This window comes from Ctenocephalides felis, unplaced genomic scaffold, assembly GCF_003426905.1.
Source record: "Ctenocephalides felis isolate EL2017-DRISC unplaced genomic scaffold, ASM342690v1 CF-g0.4_SCAFFOLD_01170, whole genome shotgun sequence".
NCBI lineage: Eukaryota > Metazoa > Arthropoda > Insecta > Siphonaptera > Pulicidae > Ctenocephalides > Ctenocephalides felis.
In genome coordinates, this window is record NW_020537324.1 from 12,157,587 (window position 1) to 12,176,943 (window position 19,357).

Below are 19,357 nucleotides of genomic sequence, written 5' to 3' on the forward strand. Positions count from 1 at the left end.
AATATATAAACACTTATTTTTCAACATATTTATACTTCTTTCACATTAATTCCAATTATTTTTGGTATCTATTTCAAAAATAGTATTTTACACTCCTGCAATAGCTTCTGAGGAAATTACAGAATCAAACACTCAGTGAAAAATGAAATAAGTATATTTCAGTAAAGCTTATTTCATATAAATTGTTTTTTTTAATAATAAATTTTTATCAAAAAATATATTAATAAAAATACATATATACTAAAATTTAAACAATAATAAAAAAACAACTTTAAGAGATATTTTAAAATAACATAAAATTAACAATAATAATACTGTAAAACTGCATAAAAGCAACTTAAATTTGCCAAAGAAAAATCACTTTTTCTTTTGGCATCTTGCCTTCTTCTTGTCTTTAGATTCACTGCTCTTTTTATTATCATCATCTGGGCTATTCCCAAAATTATACTTTGCTTTTAGTTTTTCTCGAATAATTAGAGCTTTTATTAATTTTCTCCAATTACCATAAACACGTTTCTCATTTTATCAGCTGCCTTCTTTTCAGCTTCTTCTTCTTCTTGATCCCAAGCAGCAATTAAGGTGTCTTTAAATTCTTCGCAGACAACAAATCCACCATACATAGGCACAGTAAAACCTTTCTTAAATTCAAATCCTACAACAGCAGCTACGCAGTCTATTTGTAATTTCCGAGCAATCCTAAGTAATCCAGGCACTAAAACAGAAATATAATGATAAAATATGGATAATATAATAAAATAAAGTTTTGAATTACAAGTTTTTCCTTACATTGTAAACAGACTGTGCCTTTTGGCAACATGCAGGGTTTAAACAAATCAACATTTCCATAAGCATTTCTTGGAACAATACCATTCTCTGCTTGTGGGGGATCATAATCTTCAACTTGCCAAGGCCCAAAAATTTCTAAGGGAGCATCAGGTAATTTTGTACCTGAAAGCTAAAGATAATAAAATGTTTATGAAAAAAATATCAAGAAATGCAAAGCACCATCCACTCAACTACTGCAGTTATTTTAATTCCGGTATAACATTTAACAAAAATACAACTCTTAGAGCCTTTATTTAAAATAATTATGTAAAATTTAATATTGTGTTCAAATAAAATACAAAAACTTTGATTTTTTCATTACCTTATCATATTTTGGCCGGGATTTTACAATTTTATAAGGTTTTTCTCCAAGCCTAACAGTTTTTGCCTCCTTAAGCCAAATGTCACGGGAGTGCAAAGTGTGAACACATTCCCTTGCATAAACTGGTTCTCCTTTGATAAATCCTAATGTTGGGGCATCTGGCGGATATATAGCTTCAAACTTTAATAAGTGTCGCTTCAAAGCATACAGTGGATGATTTTTAAATCTATGTTATAAAAAAGCACTTTAAATAAATAATTTATTTGCAAATTAAATAGTAAAACTTACTCTTGAATTGATGCCGGAAGTGGTTGTTCCAATTGACTTCTGTAAAGTTCTTCATCTTCTTGTCGATCCCTAACAGTTTTCTTTCCTAACCATGGTTTAAGAGTAGCATCCCACCATTCTGGTTCAGCTCTCAATTTTCTAGTGATGGTATTCCACTTTGGAACATATCTTCGTGTGACATCTTTCAATGATAAATCATTATTCCAAGCAACAATGTATGTAATTGGGTGAGTGGCATTGTTCTGAATAATGAATTAAATTTGATAAATTAATATGTAATAATTACTTAATAATAATGCATGAAAAATTCTTTAAACTAAAAATTTTTCTTGATTGTATCTATAGATTAAATTACTCCATGAAAATTTATAGATACTTAAGATTTCAAATAATAATAATATTTACATAAAGTTCCTTGACACATAAAAGTTTGCAGCTTGCAACATCAACACAAATCCATTTCTCTTCAGCTTCCAAATATACTTCTGCCCATAAATTACATTTTTTTTTCCTTGGTGAACTTTTTTCATCATCTTTAGGAGAATTTGCTTTATTAACCTTTTTCGATTGTTTTTTGTTAGGTTTAAATTCACTATCACTATCATTAAGCAATTTACGTTTTGGTGGGCTGTTAGATTCAGATAAACTTGAATTTTTATCTTTGCTTTTCATTTTATTTTTCGACACCTCATGGATTTTCGAAGTTGAAGGTTTTACTGGAGTTTTAGTTTCAGACTTTTTCAACAGATAGGTTCTTAATCTTTCGAATATTTAATTTTTTATTCGAAATTTCGTCATTTGCTCCATCTAGCTGTGGTATTTTTAACTCTGATATCATTTGTTCAGTTTTCAATCGTCTTTTTGAAGCATGTCTTGTTACAGCAGGAGAAGTATGAGATTCATCATTTTTTATAGATTTTCTTTGAGATGATTTACTCGATTTTTTTATTTTTTCTGGGGTTTTCTCAATCACAGATGCCTTTTTGGAGGTAGAAGCTGATTTATTTGAATTACTACTAGTTTGATCTAAATGTTTATTACTTTTCATTTCATTATTTCTGTTGAGTTTCTTATTACTAACATTATCCTTATTCTTATTTTTATTATCACTTACAGTTTTATCTTTGCTCTTTGTAGCTTTATTTTTTTTAATCTCATCATCGGACATCACTGACTTTTTGCCATCAATTTTGGGAACAGATTTTTTATCATTTCCTCTCTCAACTGAATGTTTTCTTTTCACACCTTTTTCATCATCATTAGTTTTAGATAAACTGAATAGATCTTCTGGGTTTGGTTTTAGAGGTAAAGTAACAAAAGATAAAACTAAACGGCATTGCAAACCCAATGCACGCAGAAGAATTATAAATATTAATATCAAAGTTTTCTTGGAGAAAGCATTAGCAGCTTTAATTTGTGCATCTAATATTTGCACTAAAGTTGAATGATCTTTCATATTCAGTTTAGAAATAGCAGCCATATTATTGACTTCCTTAGTCTTTCGTTTTGAAGCATCTACATACTTCATCTTACCAGCAAACCATTTTAATATCATTTCTAGGTATTTTAAATCTGCTTTATCAGGTGGATAACAATTATTTGAAGGTATTAAGGTCAAAGCAGATTTTAACAATTTTGGATAATTCAAAATTCGATTTACATAATTTCCATGTGCAATCCAACATAGAACATGCACTTTATGGATAAAAACTTGGTTTTTCTTTTTTATTAAATTCATTCGACGACATACTTTTAATCTATAGTCTTCCCTAGTTTTTCCCTTTTTCTGAGCATTTGGTAAATTTATTGTTATGGTGATTCCATCCTTTCCTATTCCCTCTGGTGTGCTTCTGTTTTTGGCTATAACATTATTATATATTACTAATATCTATTAAATAAAACTTATGGCATAAAAAGTTAAGATAAACTTTCAAAATTTAATAACATTAATATAATAATAAATACAGATAATTTTATTTTAATGCATTTTTATACCGAAAATGATGCATTATAAATATATAAATAAATATATAATTAAATGTGTAATCAGGGAGATTTAGTTAAATATGATTTATTAATTTTAATGTAGCAATTAATACATATATTTGCAATATCACAAATACTTACAACCATCTTCTTCTTCATCATCATCATCAGAATCTGAATGAAAAATCTGCGATTGGCCAGACTTGCCCGTTTCTCCAAGAGCTAATAACTCACCAATGTCCATATTACTATCTCCAGGTTTTTCAGCATGATAATTTTTTATGGAGTTTTTGACAGACTCCAAATTTTTTGTAAAATCATGTATATTTTTAAAATTTAGCTTTTGTAGCTTTTCATCTTGAAGATCAGTGTCTGATTCGTGTGATAAATTTTCTTGTAAATTTGTATCGCTTAAAATGCTTTTCTCAATATCATCAAAACTTGGTATTTTCTGTTCATTTGAATTTTTGAAAAACTCAGATTCAAAGTTAAGTTCTTTAGGGTCAACTAAATAATCATCTACGCTACTATCAGAGTCCGAATCTAGGGATTTAGATTTAATTTTTTTATTTGATACTCGAGATTTTGGGATATTTTTTGTGCGGACGGTTTGTTTTTTTGCATTTCGAATTTTAGTTGATTTTTCACCTTCAATTTCTTCAAAAACTTCATCTTCACTATCTTCGTCCTTACTATCAGGATTCCAATCTTCAGACGACGCCGAAAAATCGTTATCACTAAATGATTCCGAATCACTCATATTGAAAAAATAAATACTGAATAAGAGTGACAGGATTTTAAAACACTAAATTCAGAAAATACATATAAAAATACAGTAGTTCATTATAAAATTAATAAAAATCACTATATGAATTAATAAATTTTAGATTATGAAAAATGCGTCTTTATAAACTATATAAACACAGGAAGTGTTTTTGCGCCAAATGTCAAACAGTTTGGAGAGAAACAGAGCTCTCTAGTGGGCTATCCTTGAACTATCTAAATCATTGATAAATAAACATAATGGATACAATATAAATCCTTTTCAACCCTGGACTATATAATAATATGATTTCAACCATAGATAAATATAAGCCATATAATAATATGAATTCAATAATGATATGAGTTTAATATTATTACATATATAAGATTGTATAAATAGAAATAATAATCATTCTAAGTCTTCATAAAAACTTAATTAAAATTTAGCATAAATTATAATTTATGCTTTATAAAATGTAACAAACCTTCAAAACCTTGTTTTAAAATACTATTTTATTAAACCCATTAATACTTAATTCACATTTATCTAGTTAACCATAAATAAATAGCCAATGAAGCAACTAAATACGTAGAAATTTTGATTAAGCAAACTCCATTGCACAACGGTTCAAAACACAAAACGCAAAAATCCAGGGCTAATTGAGTTTCGTCGTCTGATCTAAATTTTTCTCCTTCATCGGCGTTCTCCTTTTCTTCTTTCAAAGGCGGAAAAGTCTGTAAAATTAATAAAAATTAAATTATTAAAAGTTTTTATGTATAAACACCTTGTCCTTAAAAAGGTTTAAACCGTAAATCGTAACTGAATAAGTAATATTTTAGCTAATTATTATGTATCTACTTTGATATTTCTCCCACAAACATCTTCATAAGGAGCACAATCCGCTTCATAAAAAGCTACACCGTCCTTTTTACCTTGAGCCATATAACAAGAGGGTATTCCATCAGCACATGTGACTTTTTCTTTACATTTTGGATCATCACAAAAGAAGCATTCAATTCTGAAATATCATTAGAAAACTTTATAGCTGAAGTTCATCAATCTACCAATGAAATATAATTCTACAATAATAACTTACTGAGTGGACGGGCCTATCAAATTAATTATCGAAATAAGAAGAATAGCAGAGCGCCAATATAACTTCTTCATATTTATTAAGTTTTGGAATATAAAAGTCAATGAGTTGAGTTATGCTAATATTTAATTTGACATTTATATTCTTTTGTTTTGATTTTAATAAATACAATAGAAAATGTATTTTTTAGGCTTCTTGTTTCACTCCTATTCATGGTCGTGTACGCAAAAATAATTTATAATTTTAATTGTACGAATTATTATCTTAGATATCAACATTTACACATTTTGTAATTTTTTAATTATTAAATATGACACATTTGCTAAAAGTATTTTAGCTCTTTTGGGCAACTGAAAATATGTATCTTAGTTACTAAATTTCTTAACTACTCTTTTTAATGAACGACAAATAATACTCCAATAAATTTATTTTATAAATTACAAACTATTTCGTATACATAAAATAAATCACTTTTTTGAATTTTCTCTAATATCGGACTTCATCAAACAACTTTAACATTTGATTTCACTACTCAATTTAATATTTATGGAGAGGTACAGCACTACATGGATTTTTGAGTTTCTTTCTGAAAAAAAAATTTTTTTTAGACTGATCGACTTGTACATCAACTTAATAATAATATTATATAATTTAACTGTTCTGTATAGTGACAAACCAAGTAAATGTACGATTTATTAATACAAACTGGTATATTAGAAGATCTTTCAAGCAGTCTTTGAAGATCTGTTTAGAATTCTTGGATAAAGCGTGAATAAATTTTTTTGTATTTTTCTCCTAATTATGAAGATATGGCTTGGCTGATCGTTGCAAACAATTTTAAATGCTTTTGGGAAAACGTCCACAAAGGGTTAAATTTTGGTTAACATATGATACATACTTTTCACCAATTTTGGCGTTAAAATGATTTAGGTTAACATTAAACACAATTTAATAAAATTAATAAATAAATATAAAAGCTATAGCTATTTACCGGGCATTTAGAAAAATAATTCAATAAAAAGTAACGACGCAATTGCAGACACAATCCTTGTGCTTGTTGCGATTCCACTATTGCAGAGTGTTGTTTGGCAAATGTAGCATTCATTTATAACAAGACCATCTTTATTGTCTTCTTGTCTAAAAGCATGTTCTTCGTCTTCTTCGTTTGCTTCAGTAAAGGCATTTTCAGTCGCATTTTCTTCATTTTTAACTTCTCCTCTTGCGACTGCGCCAAGAATGTCTTTACCCTGTGCTTTGGCCTGTTTTAATAAAAAAATAAATAAATTGTCATAACATACAATGAAAATAATATTAATGTATCAAATGTAGTTACCATAGCTTCATTGGCGCAATCATTAATATTGGCATCACTCAAGCAAGCCTCAACAAAAATATTCTTGGTACCATTTTTGCCAACACCCTTGTAGCATACCTTACTTGGACAACTTACGGTCTTTTTGCAATGTTCTTCTAAGCATTCATAGCATTCAAAAACTTCTGGTTTTTCTCTGAAATTAAACGCGATAGTGATGAAATAAAATACGAGATAAAGTAGTATAAAAAGATCATATTTATCTCTGTAAATAGCTGATCTCGACAGAGTAAAGTTTAGCAGAATAAAGTTTCTATCAGTTTCTACTGTTCTTACATTTCGATAAAAACAAATTTAACAATAAAGACTTACTCTTCACCATGAGCTTCTTGAAATACCAGTAATGCAATTGACAATGTCAAAATTAAAAAAAATGACCTCATGTTGATAGTCACTGGAAAGAAAAACAGACATGAAGCATTGATAAAATAGTATTTTAAAATTAATTAAGGAATTTTAAAAATTACCTTTGAAAACATATTTTTAATAATTGATCAATTCTAAATTCTAAAAACAGACGGTTTGACAATTATCTCATACTCAATTATTTTATACGATGGAGGACTACTATGCTCATTATCAAAAAAGGTAAAAAAATAGATAAAAAATCTATTGGAATTGCAATACACCTGATCAAACAATTGTACCTTAATAAAGTTATATAAAAAAATGTAAATTTAATAAATACATTCACTTATATTTGAGTTACATGCAGTTTGTTGAATTTCGACTGTTTTCATTTTTGATTATAGTTGTTGATTTTTGCATGAAATACCAATGTCCGCATTTCACTACTTACTATTTTTTTATTTGCCTTACTGCAGTACCTTACTTATGATTTAACTTGGTCACTTATTTTAAATTCAAAACCATTAAAATAGAAATTATTTATTATCGTCACTTCGTTCACTAATAAATACCTGATAAGTTTATATTGGTCTGCTAAATTGTGATCATCCAACCTGCAGCAATTTTCTACAAATGTCACAAAAACGAATTAAAAATGATCCATATTAAAACTTATTAGCAATATATAAATCTTAAAATGATTTTGTTTCACGGATTTTTATGATTGTGTTATGTTTTTGATATACGACTTTGACTTTTGTCAGTTTTGCTAAATGGGAATGATGTAAAAAAGGTATTTAATATTTGAATGTAGAATAAGCAATTATATCGTCATAGATGTTCGAAGTGATAATTTTCATTAGCGAAATTATAATAATTTAGCTAATGTGATGTAATCCATTAGTGAGATTGGAAAAGGACGCAAGTTGTCCTTTTATATGTGGATTACTACTAATACTAATGTTAAATCACGTGCCATTTCTATATAACACGATTTCTTCTGTAGTTGGCTAAATTACAAAAAATCTATAGTTATGAGATATTAATAGCAATAAGTTATTGATTAATGACACCTTAGGCCAATATCAATGCCAAACTAAATAAAGTACTAAACAAATTCAAGTCATTATAAGGTAATAAAGACCATGAGGACATTAGCTGGGTAATGTATATTTGCGTGATCATTAATGATATATCCTTCTCAATTATTGATTTCAGGTGTTTGGCATATAACTATAACTCATAATTTTTTATTGATTGATGAGTAGACAAATTTCTCCTGTTTATGTCTTTTTTCAATAATAACGATTTTTGTATGATAATAGATTGTTTGTTCTGAATAAATTATTGCAATTGAATCATGCAAATAGTGGCTACTAGTTTCGGGTTCTCATCTCTGCCTGCTTGATATTAAGTAATAGTGGTATCAGATTTTCGCTTCAGAAATAAAGGCTCTTCAGCATTAGATAAAAACTAGTGGTGTATGGCATCGTGCCTTGAGGCAAATTGCTGGAACTTTCCGTGCCGAAATAAAATTTTGAAAATCTGAATTATTTTCGATATTCAAAAATTTTTTTTTGGAAATTTAAAAAAAAAAAAAAATTGTTTTGCCAACACAAGCAGAAAGTTTTTGAATCATTCAAATCGGATGCTGATTTGGCTCTGTTTAGCTACGTATCTCCGAAACGGCTGGACCTGCCTCCACCAAAAACAACCACAACTTCTCCCAATCACTACGAATTGAATGTTTTTTTAATCATTCAAATCGGATGCTCCGTTTTCTCAAAATCTCGATTTCTATTTTCTCACTTTTTTCTCCGTAACTCCAAAACGGCTGGACCGACTTTTTCCAAAACTAATCAGCACATCTCCCTATCAATAGGAATCGAATTGTACGATTTTAGACGATTACAATAACTTACCCTATGGAAAGTTAAAAATCTAATAAAAAATCTGATTAGATAGACAGTGGCCAACCTCTGGATTGGATTCTAATAACAATATGCAGAATTCTAATTGACGTTAAAAAAAATTTATTACAATATTTATGGTGTGCTTCATTACGTTCAGAATAAAGAAATTTATTGAGTTGGCTTTGCTGATGAAGAAAGAATCTTATCACAATCTAGGCAAATAAACTTTTTTATAATTCGTATTGGTATATCTTTTATTGCAAGAATTATATCTTCAGACATTTTCCATATAATCTCAAACAAATATTACGATACAGAAATCGTGATATATATATATATATATATATATATATATATATATATATATATATATATATATATCTCCATACAATTTTTTTAAACGTCGGAACGTATTTGTAATAATCAAACAGACAGTACATCGAATTGAAACAATAAATGAATATATACAATTATTTGTTTATACGTTTCTACACTAAATATGTGTTATCATTCAGATAAAATTATATGAAACATTGAATAAATATTAGTGACAACAAAATATATTTTGTTGCATTATAGTGCATACAATGAATAAAAATGCAGATCATTATCTACTCAGTAATTGAATGAAACAAAGAATGAAATTTTGAATATACATTGGAATGGAAATATTGTTACAAATAGCAATTTTGATCATTAAATGAGACAGTAATTTGGAAAATAAATGCTGTAGGGTAAACAACTGATTTTTATAAAAACTGAATATTTCATAAAAATAAAACGGCAAAAACTTTGGTAAAAAATCCGTGGATAGATATTTTTGAATATTTAATAGCATTAGTAGAAAAATGAAAAAGATGATTTCAGAGGAAAGAAGAGTTAGTAAAGTTAAGATGCAACCTGATTTTTTTGATACTGAATTTATTTAATATTTTATATTATTTTAGCTGAATGACGTTAAAACGAATGAATAAATAATTGCTCATATTTATATAATTTTCTAAATCAATGTATTTGTATATATATGCTATATTTTAAATATTTATTATAAGGAACCAATCAACGATAACGCCGAACGTAGGAAACTAATAGAAATCGCATTAGAAAACGACAAGATATATATATATATATATATATATATATAAATATATAGCTATATATACATAGAATAATTTTTATCTAATGTTAGGCAAATAAGAACAGTATAATTTGTTCAGGTGTGAGCCCACCCTCCAAGTTCTGACCCTACTTATTTAGAATCAATATTTAGAATTTAGAGATTTAGAATATAATATTGATATACAGCATTGAATATTCACAAATAAATATAAAGTATTTAATAAATTATATAAATTAAATAGTACTACTCTTTGTGAAAGAAATAAATTTCTAAACATCAAACATCTTAATAAATTATGATGCAACATGAGCATGCAAACATTTACTTGGAAGATAAAAGATAATCTAATTTAAATTTTATGAAAAATTATAGAAGGTTTAATACTTTTTTTTAAATTAATATAATATAAATCTTATCAAATAACGAATGAGGCGTATGTATTATAAATATTTCATTTGCAATAGATTAGCAAAATGTTATTCATATTTAATATGTTGTCAGGATTTTTCACAATACTTTTACAAAATTGAAACGATATAATTAATAAAACAATTTCTCTGTATCAAAAATTTTATTATTGCTGATAAAATAACAAATATTTATTACATTAAAACCTAATTATTAAAAATAATATCTGCAAAACTATACAAAAATAAAATTTACAGATTAATACCAATCGCGATCACAATCGTTAGTACGATATTGAAAATAGTGTAAAAACCAAACAAAGAAATATTTCCATTATTAGGATTCGATGTTACATTAAAATTCATATCAGATTCAATATTAATATTTATTGTATTTGTTTGATTATTCATTATTTCATTGCCTCCATTAATTTTCGCTTGTTTTTGAAAATTATTGCACAAACTATTGTTACATAATTTGCAACTATCATTTTCAAGCATGATAAAATCATCATTGGTATTTATGCTTTCCTAAGTGGATATATTGTTGTTAATAAAAATTTTAATTTATAAATAATATGATAAATAAGTAAACTTACCATAACCGCGGAATTGCAATCTGTAGTAGAATTATCCATTGAACATCCCTGTAGATAATAGTCTCCAGTTTCATTTTTATATTTTGCCTCATAACAAGAGTTGGTCATGCAATTGACCATATTTTGGCAGGGTTCATTTGTCCCCAAACAATCATAACACATAAATGATGGAATGCTGATTAAAAGAAATTTCTTCATTATTGAAAATTATATATAGCAGATTAAACATCCATATAGAAGGATTGATGGAACATAGTACATTGTATTAGTATATGTATTTTTTACTAGAATTATTTTAATATTGATGGTATATTTTGAATTTGGTGCAGAAATACCAAAAATTATATATTTTAGATCTATATTTCCAAGAAAAAATCGATATCACAATCGCTTGATATTAAGCTGGCTCAGGTGGGTATCGAACCTGGAACCTTGTGAGGCAGGACCAGAGCTCTTTACCACATTGCATCTAACTATAACTAAATTCCCAGCAATAATTATGAAATAACAATTAAAATTTTATGAAATGTAAAATATGCATCAATATTTCTCATTAAACTTCATTTTTCAATTGCATTAAACATATGAATAGAGAGCATAATTTGTTAATTGGAAATTGAAAGCTGGAAAACGTTGGAATAAAGCGACTCAAATAGTTTTTAAATAACCCAAAGTACTTATAAATAATGTAAAAACATTTTAATTAAAATCAAATAAAAATTACTTTCACTTACTCTTGACACCAAATTTCCTTACTGTGAATGAGTAGAATTGCGCAAGTAAAAATATAAAACTTAGTACTTGGTTTCATTTTAAAAGCTGAAAAATAAAATTTTAAATTAAATATGCATCTATATGCAATTTCCACTAAATAATCGAATAACTAATTTAAATTTTTGATAAATTTGAATAATTTTAATTTAAATAATTATTACCTTTAAAAGAACACTGTTCTGCACAACACTTTAAACGCTTCTAAAATCAAAATTCAACATAACTCGATTAAATCAATGCAAGTAAACTTATCTGTCCTCTAAATGTTTATATATATATATATATATATATATATATATATATATATATATATATTATCCTTAACTATAGACCGCAAGGAATGATGATATTTCATCGCAAACATTGGCAACAGTTATAATCTTATCATTCAGGCAAATATTTTATCGAGCATATTCAGAACGAATATTACGTATACTTTCAAAGAAATATTCTTATTCTTATGTCCTTACGATATCAAAATACCATATTGAAATAACTAAACTAAACTAATCCAAAAGTGAAATACCAAGCGAAACTTTGTATTTTAGTATATTTTCCAATATACTTTCTAGTATAATTGATTCTCTTATGTTGCCTTAAGAAAAGTTATACAAAATTCTTGCATTACATGCAAGAGTGCTTATCCAATTTTTCAACGTTTTAAAAAATATTATAGTCCAATCATTTAAGCTTATAAATTAGGTAAGAATCTCGGAATTCGAGATACCCAGCTCTGTAAATCTTTGTATATTGACACCCTAAAGTTGTCTCAAAACTTACACATGGCTGGGTTTCAATACCATATGTAGGTTTTGAGACAACTTGAGGGTGTTAATATACAAGTATTTACAGACTTACAGCTAGGTATCTCGAATTCCGAAGTAAACTTACTATAATGACTGGACTATTCTATTACTAAGTGAATTCCACTTAAACCTTATCAAGTGCGACTAATAAAAAATTCCAGGATTCGATAAAAAATTGTTTTAGCAAGCATAATCAACTGTACTTCATATATAGAATTTAATTTTAACGCATTTTTTTAAAACCGATTTAAAATATTTGTACAACCACCAAAACGCAATCAACATAACTATCAGCTGATACTTTTTAAATCTATTAACATATCATTGACCAGATCGCTCTAAAAAAATATATATTACTTATAATTAATAAAATGATATAATTTATAATATAGGCAAAAGAACATACAAACATTATAATTATATAGGCTTGAAGAAAATCTGTTTTTAATACAAGATTGTACTTTTGTAGATGTAAATCACCACTGATATTGCAAAAATTTATGACAATATATAAAATTATCGTGAGTACAATAATGAAAACGCTTAAAGATTAAACTAGTGGGGTGCATGGCATCGTGCCTTAAGGCAAATTGCTGGAACTTCCCGTATTGTACACATTATTAAAATCTCTATAAAATATCTGATAATTTGATGTACATATGTCCAATGAACATTTTTGACCGCCAAATGACATTTTTTTAACTTATTTTTATTGAGAGTCCATAACCGCTGGACCTGCCTCCCCAAAAATTTGATCAATCCTTCATCTTGTCAATACAAATAAAAGGTTTTTTGAATTATTAAAATCGGACGATCCGTTCTCTTAAAAAGTGTGTTACCGTTTTTGGCCCGTATCTTTGGAACGGCTAGACCTGCCTTCGCCAAATACTAATCAACACGTCTCATTATCAATACGAATCGAATGTTTTTTGAATTATTCAAATCGGTTAATCGGTGTTCCCGAAATCGTCGACGAAAATTTGTATCCGCACACACACACATACATCCATTTTTTCTAAGGTATGCCAAAATGTTCAAAAGTCTTTGAAACGTAAAGATATATAAAAAATTTCATTTTCGATTTTTTTGCGATTACTATAACTTACCCTACGGGAAGTTAATTATAAAGAGTATTAGGAAACTAACAAAAATAATATTATTAAAAGCACTCGACCATTATACCATAGTTGTTTAATTGCAAATTTAAATTAAAGTTATAGTCACTTCACGATATAACAGATTGTATACAAATATAATAAATAATTCGGACATTTAAAAATAATTTATTTCACACATACACATCACTAAATCGACCGAGGATCTAAATATCATTACGATCCAAATCCAAAATCTTGTAAGTTAGATTTTCCGTTCAGGAGCTTCTGAAAATACAATCGTTTGTAAACGTATTTCGCAAATAGTTATTTTAAAAGCTAATATTAAATATGCCAGAATGTCTAAACTATTAGTTTTTCACATAAATTAAGAAACTATAATCCTAGCCAATTTTTGATGTGAAACAAACAGAATATTTTATTGCATAAGAATCTGTGGTATATGGGCAAGCTATATGAATATTAAATTAATACAAAATTAGTTTAAAAAACTTGGTTTATTAAGCAATCTCCGTAATAATAGAAAAGTCTAATTCAATTATTCTAAATATTATCATACCTTAAAATTGGCAGTTGACTAGGTAGGTTACTACAATCCATCCGATAGTAGTAATAGCAAATTTCCTCCCACTGCCATTGCAGAGTTTTTCTTCACACACTTCGCACTTTTGAAAATTAATCTTTTTTTCATTTTCATCTCTGAAACCGTCTTCTCTCTTTCTACGTTCTTCATCTTCAACATCCCCAGCCTGGTCACCCCCACCAGGCTTCTGTTGTTCCAGTTCTTTCAACATTTCAAGGATACTCTGAAAGAGAAATTTCATCAAGTGAAATTATCATTCAAGATTGACATAATGGACTAGTGGTGCATGGCATCGTGCCTTAAGGCAAATTGCCGGAACTTTTAGTACCGTAATTAAAAATCTTGGTACGGAACCTAAAAAATATTTTAATTGAGAGTCTATAACCTCTGGATCTGCCTTCCCAAAAATTCAATCAGTTCTTCATCTGGTCAATACAAGTAAAATGTTTTTTGAATTATTCAAATCAGTTGATCGGTGTTCCCGAAATCGTCGACGAAAATTTGTATCCGCACTCACACACATACATCCATTTTTTCAAAGGTATGCCAAAATAGTCAAAAACCTTTGAAACGTAAAAATATATAAAAAAATTATTTTCATTTTTTTGCGATTACTATAACTTACCCTACGGGAAGTTAAAAACTAGGTTAATTAAATAATAAAAGAAATATAAAACTGTAAGAATTTGTCCTGTAATAATATAAGGGTGTCAACTGGTCGAGCTCCAATTCATGTTAATAGAATTAAAATATAGAAAAGAAATCAAAATAAGATTTTATTAAAAAATTAAAATGAATTTCTTGAAAATATTTTATTATTAAACAGTAAAATAATAATAATTAAAATAGATAATAACAAAGCAATAACTCCTCCTAACGTCAGCAAATGAGAAATATCATTTGGGCACTTTAAGGCAAGTTTCAAACACTTCCCGATATGTGTAAAAAATCTATTTAATTAGAATTGAGATTTAGCAACTTTTAAAATTGTCATATTAAGAAATTTTAAGACGAATCATCATTCCGAACCTTGATGAATTTTTATAATTATATCACTTTCCCCAGGCTTATAATATTTCAGATGTTTATTAAAACTTTGAGCTCTATCATCATATAAAGCTTCATCAAAATCACAAAAACATCAATAATTAATTACGAAAAACGGCTCGGCTGATCTTTACCAAAACCTAATCAGCACGATTCCCAAGTGACCGTATCTTATGAACGGATTGTCAATTTTAAATTTATACTTTTCTACTAATTTTAACCACAACCAAACAATTTGGCAGATTGTCGCGCAAAACTATCAAGTTTTACCTGATGGCTTTTAAATCTTTGAAATCGGAGCAGGCGTTTTTGAGAAAATTTCGACTTTGAAAAGGTCAAATTTTGGCTTACACACCCGCGCATCTACACTGTTTCCAAACTTGATGTTAAACAATTTAGAATGTTTTGAAACATCGAAAGAACATAAAATTTAAAAATCGGATTTTCTGGCAAAAACGAACTTTAAACGAAATATAATGAGACATATCTGGTTTCAAAAACGGATAGAGAAATAAAAACATTGTAGAGTATATATAAGGGGGGGTTGATTAATCACGTGATCGATTTTTTAAGGATTTTTAGATCTTCCCTTCTCCCTTGGTGATACGTGGTGATATTCAAAATTACCCTCCCTCCCAAAGAAAACATCACGTGTATTTCTGGTTATGAGAAAAAATGGTAGAAATTTGATTTTTTTTGAAAATATTTTGATTTTTTTAAATTCAGGTTAAGAATAAATACACGTGATATCTTACTATACCCTTCAAATTTTTTGTCATACCCTCCCTCCCCCTAAAAATCTCACGTGATTTATGGACCCCCTTAGAAAAAGGCTGCGCGCGCTGAATTTTCAATTGTATCTCTTCTTCAAAACTTATCGTGGTACTTAATTAATTTTAAAATTATTATCATATTTAGATAAATCGATTGAATATAAAACTTACCGTTACATAACTTTTGCAGTCAGATCGGTCAGCACAGCCGCTGGAATAGAACTCTTTACCGTCCTCGTCCTTTCCACTGGCTAGGTAACATTTATTATAATTTGGACCGCAATCAGAAGTTGCGCCGCAGCCTTTGGTTGAACACTGATAGCATTTCAAGGCTGGCCTTTAAAAAACAATTAAATAATCATATTTAAATAAAATTTGGCAACAAAAAAAATTAATTTATTAACCATTAGAGTTCAAATCGTCGCTGTAACAACGAATCGGCCTTTAAGTAAACCCATAATACTCACACAAAATAATGACACTGAATGTTGTTGTTCTTGATAAATTTACCATAACCCTGAGACCATCCGGAGAAAATTAGTGTTTATTAACAGTTTTTATTAGTATATATTTTTTGGGCATGGGATAATTAATTCTTATTTATATTATCGTAATGGAATGCAATAGCAGCTTTATATCTAATATATTAAAACATAAATGTACTATTAAACTTACTCGACCGCGTCCGCCATATCAATAAACATCATGATCATGATGTAAATTAATGGAACTCCAAACAACCAGGACTTGTGCCAAACCATTAGGAACTCTGTTTATAATCTTGAAAATAAAATAATAAAATTAAAATGACATATATCTTATTGTTATAAGCATTATTTACTTACCACTTTCAATTCGATTGAATTAGATATTTTGTTTTGTTTTGACAATAACAAATGAATAATTTTTAGAATTATGCAACATGTTTGAATTTCCTTCAATTTTTAACTTTAGATATTAACAAAAAATAGAATATAAAATTTTCATATATTATGTACTATTTTTTATTACTATTATTATTTTATATCATTGTACAAGCAAAAACTTGTACATCTAAATACACACCCGAATTCTGTATACGATTTTTATGAATTCTACTAATAAATAAATTATATTATATAACTTATTATTAACCTAGTTATTATGAAGATATGTAAATATTATTGATTGCAAAATAAATATAAAATGTGAATCAATACATTTTCAAATAAAGCGCTTCATATTTGAATTTTTTTAAATAGACATACGAAATATTTTATTTGGCCACGTTGGTATCAAGTGCCGAAAAAAGCCGCTCGAAATACCGGGCTAGTATTTTTATAAAATAAATTAAGTGTAAGTGAGATTTAATGCTAAAAAGTCTATGTACATTTTGAGTTGCATTTTATCGTGAATGATGCCTTTATTAATTTGATTTTATCCCATTAATTTAGTATATTATACATTTGTTTTGTCGGCTTCAAAATATCAAAATGGCGCTGGAGATTTTATGATTTATGAAATTTATTTACGAGTAACACAATAAGATAAGCATAACTAACCAGGCTGAAAAATATAATTTTTTTATATTATTTTCTGAATGTATATGTTTTATAAGTCTCTGCAATATAAAAGCGCCATTGAATGCTATAGTACAACACCTAACCTTTAAATAAAATTTTGACAATAGATAACACCATGGCTGATAATGATGATTTTACCTTGGGCGAGGATAATTTAGACACATTTGATACAAATGGGGGTGACGCAAGTATACAAGAGGCAAGGCATATACTTTATAGGTTAGATTGCATTATGGGGCCCACTTTATAAGTGTTTTTTTGTAGGAAGATGTTTCACTCACAAGTGGAGCTGGGGCTGATGACCCAGAACTTGAAGCTATTAAAGCTAGGGTCAAAGAAATGGAAGAAGAAGCTGAAAAATTAAAACAATTACAGTCAGAAGTTGATAAACAAATGAGTCTTGGGAGTCCTACAGGCGTCAGTAAGTATCAGGAAGACTGATTTGCATATTTCATCAAAATGCATTATAAACTTCAGGATTATGCTTCTCTTCTAGCATCTCCATTAAATATGTCTATAGAAGAAAAAATGGAAGTTGACAATCGTTCGATATATGTGGGGAATGTTGATTATGGAGCAACAGCAGAGGAACTGGAATCTCACTTCCACGGCTGTGGGTCTATCAACCGTGTAACGATACTATGTAATAAATTTGATGGTCATCCTAAAGGATTTGCTTATATTGAATTTGGTGATAGGGATAGTGTTCAAACAGCTATGGCTATGGATGAAAGCTTGTTTCGGGGCCGACAAATAAAAGTAAGATATTATACATCAAAAATAATTCAGAATTTGAATTGTTGTTGCTATACATTGTTGAACATCTCACCAGGTTATGCCAAAAAGAACAAATAGACCAGGCTTAACAACTACAAATAGGGGCCCAAGAGGTAGAGGATTTAGAGGCAGTCGAGGCATGTCAGCAAGAGGAGGATATGGTTTTAGAGGATATGGTGCAGTTCGAAGGCCGAGGTTTGTATTTTAAATTATCCTTCTGTTTCAATCACAATTATGCACCATGCTAAGATCTTGAGAATTGTTTTAGGTTGTAATAAAGAAATATTTCACTTGATAAAGTTCTTATAATTATAATAATATTCACAATGTTAACAAATTCTTTTTACAGACGCGGTTCTTTTTATTCACCTTACTGACCATTTATGAACCGGGTATGATCTTTGTGGCAAATGTGAATTTTTGAATATACTTCCACTGATCTGTGTTCTGATTACATGCAAGAATGTGGATAATGTTTTATGAATTGAACTTGTGCAGCAGACCTTTTTTATAAATCATAGACAGTCAATGTTCAGTGTTATAAATTATCACTAATGAATTCACAGGACATTTCATGGAACAAACTTTTTTTTTAAGTTGAAGATTAAGTGTAATTTAGTTATTATGTATGTATGAAATGGTTTTATAAGAATAAGTAACCAAATGATTAACATTCACTAAAAACAAAACTGTGCAGTTGTGCTGATGGTAATAGTATTTAGAGTTAAGATTTTAACACTTCTAAGTTATTAGGTACTTAAGTGATCAATTTTAGAATTATAATCTGAAATTTATTTTTTGTACAGTTGCCAACATATTATCATTTATATACCATCTTTGATTTCATGCAGAATTAGTACAAAGTTATAAAATATCAATTT

General features: G+C 28.2%; 4 protein-coding genes across 5 annotated transcripts; 1 reads left to right on the forward strand and 3 right to left on the reverse strand.

Annotated features, from left to right (window-relative positions):
* Positions 1-357: 357 nt before the first annotated feature.
* On the reverse strand, positions 358-4,289 carry LOC113366804 (DNA repair protein complementing XP-C cells homolog). Its single transcript, XM_026608458.1, is given in 8 exon segments — positions 358-521; positions 524-712; positions 787-955; positions 1,148-1,373; positions 1,436-1,677; positions 1,841-2,162; positions 2,164-3,295; positions 3,563-4,289. Coding segments are annotated over 8 exon segments (3,063 nt in total). The 5' UTR covers positions 4,182-4,289.
* Positions 4,290-6,277: 1,988 nt separating this feature from the next.
* LOC113366805 lies at positions 6,278-7,035 on the reverse strand. Its single transcript, XM_026608460.1, has 3 exons — positions 6,965-7,035; positions 6,614-6,788; positions 6,278-6,539 (listed from the first exon to the last, which is right to left on the reverse strand). Exons 1-3 carry the CDS (start codon positions 7,033-7,035, stop codon positions 6,279-6,281), a joined length of 507 nt encoding a protein of 168 aa, XP_026464245.1. The 3' UTR covers position 6,278.
* A 3,805-nt stretch (positions 7,036-10,840) lies between these two features.
* LOC113368173 lies at positions 10,841-16,896 on the reverse strand. Its single transcript, XM_026609741.1, has 6 exons — positions 16,813-16,896; positions 16,309-16,474; positions 14,294-14,540; positions 11,774-11,858; positions 11,040-11,214; positions 10,841-10,971 (listed from the first exon to the last, which is right to left on the reverse strand). The coding sequence occupies exons 1-3, from the start codon at positions 16,848-16,850 to the stop codon at positions 14,295-14,297; spliced, it is 450 nt and encodes a 149-aa protein (XP_026465526.1). The 5' UTR covers positions 16,851-16,896; the 3' UTR covers positions 10,841-10,971; positions 11,040-11,214; positions 11,774-11,858; position 14,294.
* Positions 16,897-17,413: 517 nt separating this feature from the next.
* On the forward strand, positions 17,414-19,118 carry LOC113365710 (polyadenylate-binding protein 2). 2 transcript variants are annotated; one of them, XM_026607233.1, is made up of 6 exons: positions 17,414-17,472; positions 17,807-17,898; positions 17,964-18,120; positions 18,196-18,458; positions 18,532-18,671; positions 18,826-19,118. In XM_026607233.1, the coding sequence occupies exons 2-6, from the start codon at positions 17,815-17,817 to the stop codon at positions 18,851-18,853; spliced, it is 672 nt and encodes a 223-aa protein (XP_026463018.1). In that variant the 5' UTR covers positions 17,414-17,472; positions 17,807-17,814; the 3' UTR covers positions 18,854-19,118. The 2 variants fall into 2 exon arrangements, with proteins under 2 accessions (XP_026463018.1, XP_026463017.1); XM_026607232.1 differs by lacking the exon at positions 17,414-17,472 and having other exon boundaries at positions 17,677-17,898; positions 18,826-19,117.
* Positions 19,119-19,357: the final 239 nt, after the last annotated feature.

Bases quoted from the DNA above. Each gene is read 5' to 3' on its own strand.
- LOC113366805 (XM_026608460.1), bottom strand. From the start codon at position 7,035: ATGAGGTCATTTTTTTTAATTTTGACATTGTCAATTGCATTACTGGTA. The intron at 6,789-6,964 runs GTAAGTCTTTAT...GTTTAATTTCAG, and splicing joins CAAGAAGCTCATGGTGAAGA to AGAAAAACCAGAAGTTTTTG. The intron at 6,540-6,613 runs GTAACTACATTT...TTATTAAAACAG, and splicing joins ATTGCGCCAATGAAGCTATG to GCCAAAGCACAGGGTAAAGA.
- LOC113368173 (XM_026609741.1), bottom strand. From the start codon at position 16,850: ATGATCATGATGTTTATTGATATGGCGGACGCGGTCGA. The intron at 16,475-16,812 runs GTAAGTTTAATA...TGTTTTTTAAAG, and splicing joins GATATGGCGGACGCGGTCGA to GCCAGCCTTGAAATGCTATC. The intron at 14,541-16,308 runs GTAAGTTTTATA...TTTCTCTTTCAG, and splicing joins ACTGCAAAAGTTATGTAACG to AGTATCCTTGAAATGTTGAA.
- LOC113365710 (XM_026607233.1), top strand. From the start codon at position 17,815: ATGGCTGATAATGATGATTTTACCTTGGGCGAGGATAATTTAGACACA. The intron at 18,121-18,195 runs GTAAGTATCAGG...CTTCTCTTCTAG, and splicing joins TGGGAGTCCTACAGGCGTCA to CATCTCCATTAAATATGTCT. The intron at 18,459-18,531 runs GTAAGATATTAT...ACATCTCACCAG, and splicing joins TTCGGGGCCGACAAATAAAA to GTTATGCCAAAAAGAACAAA.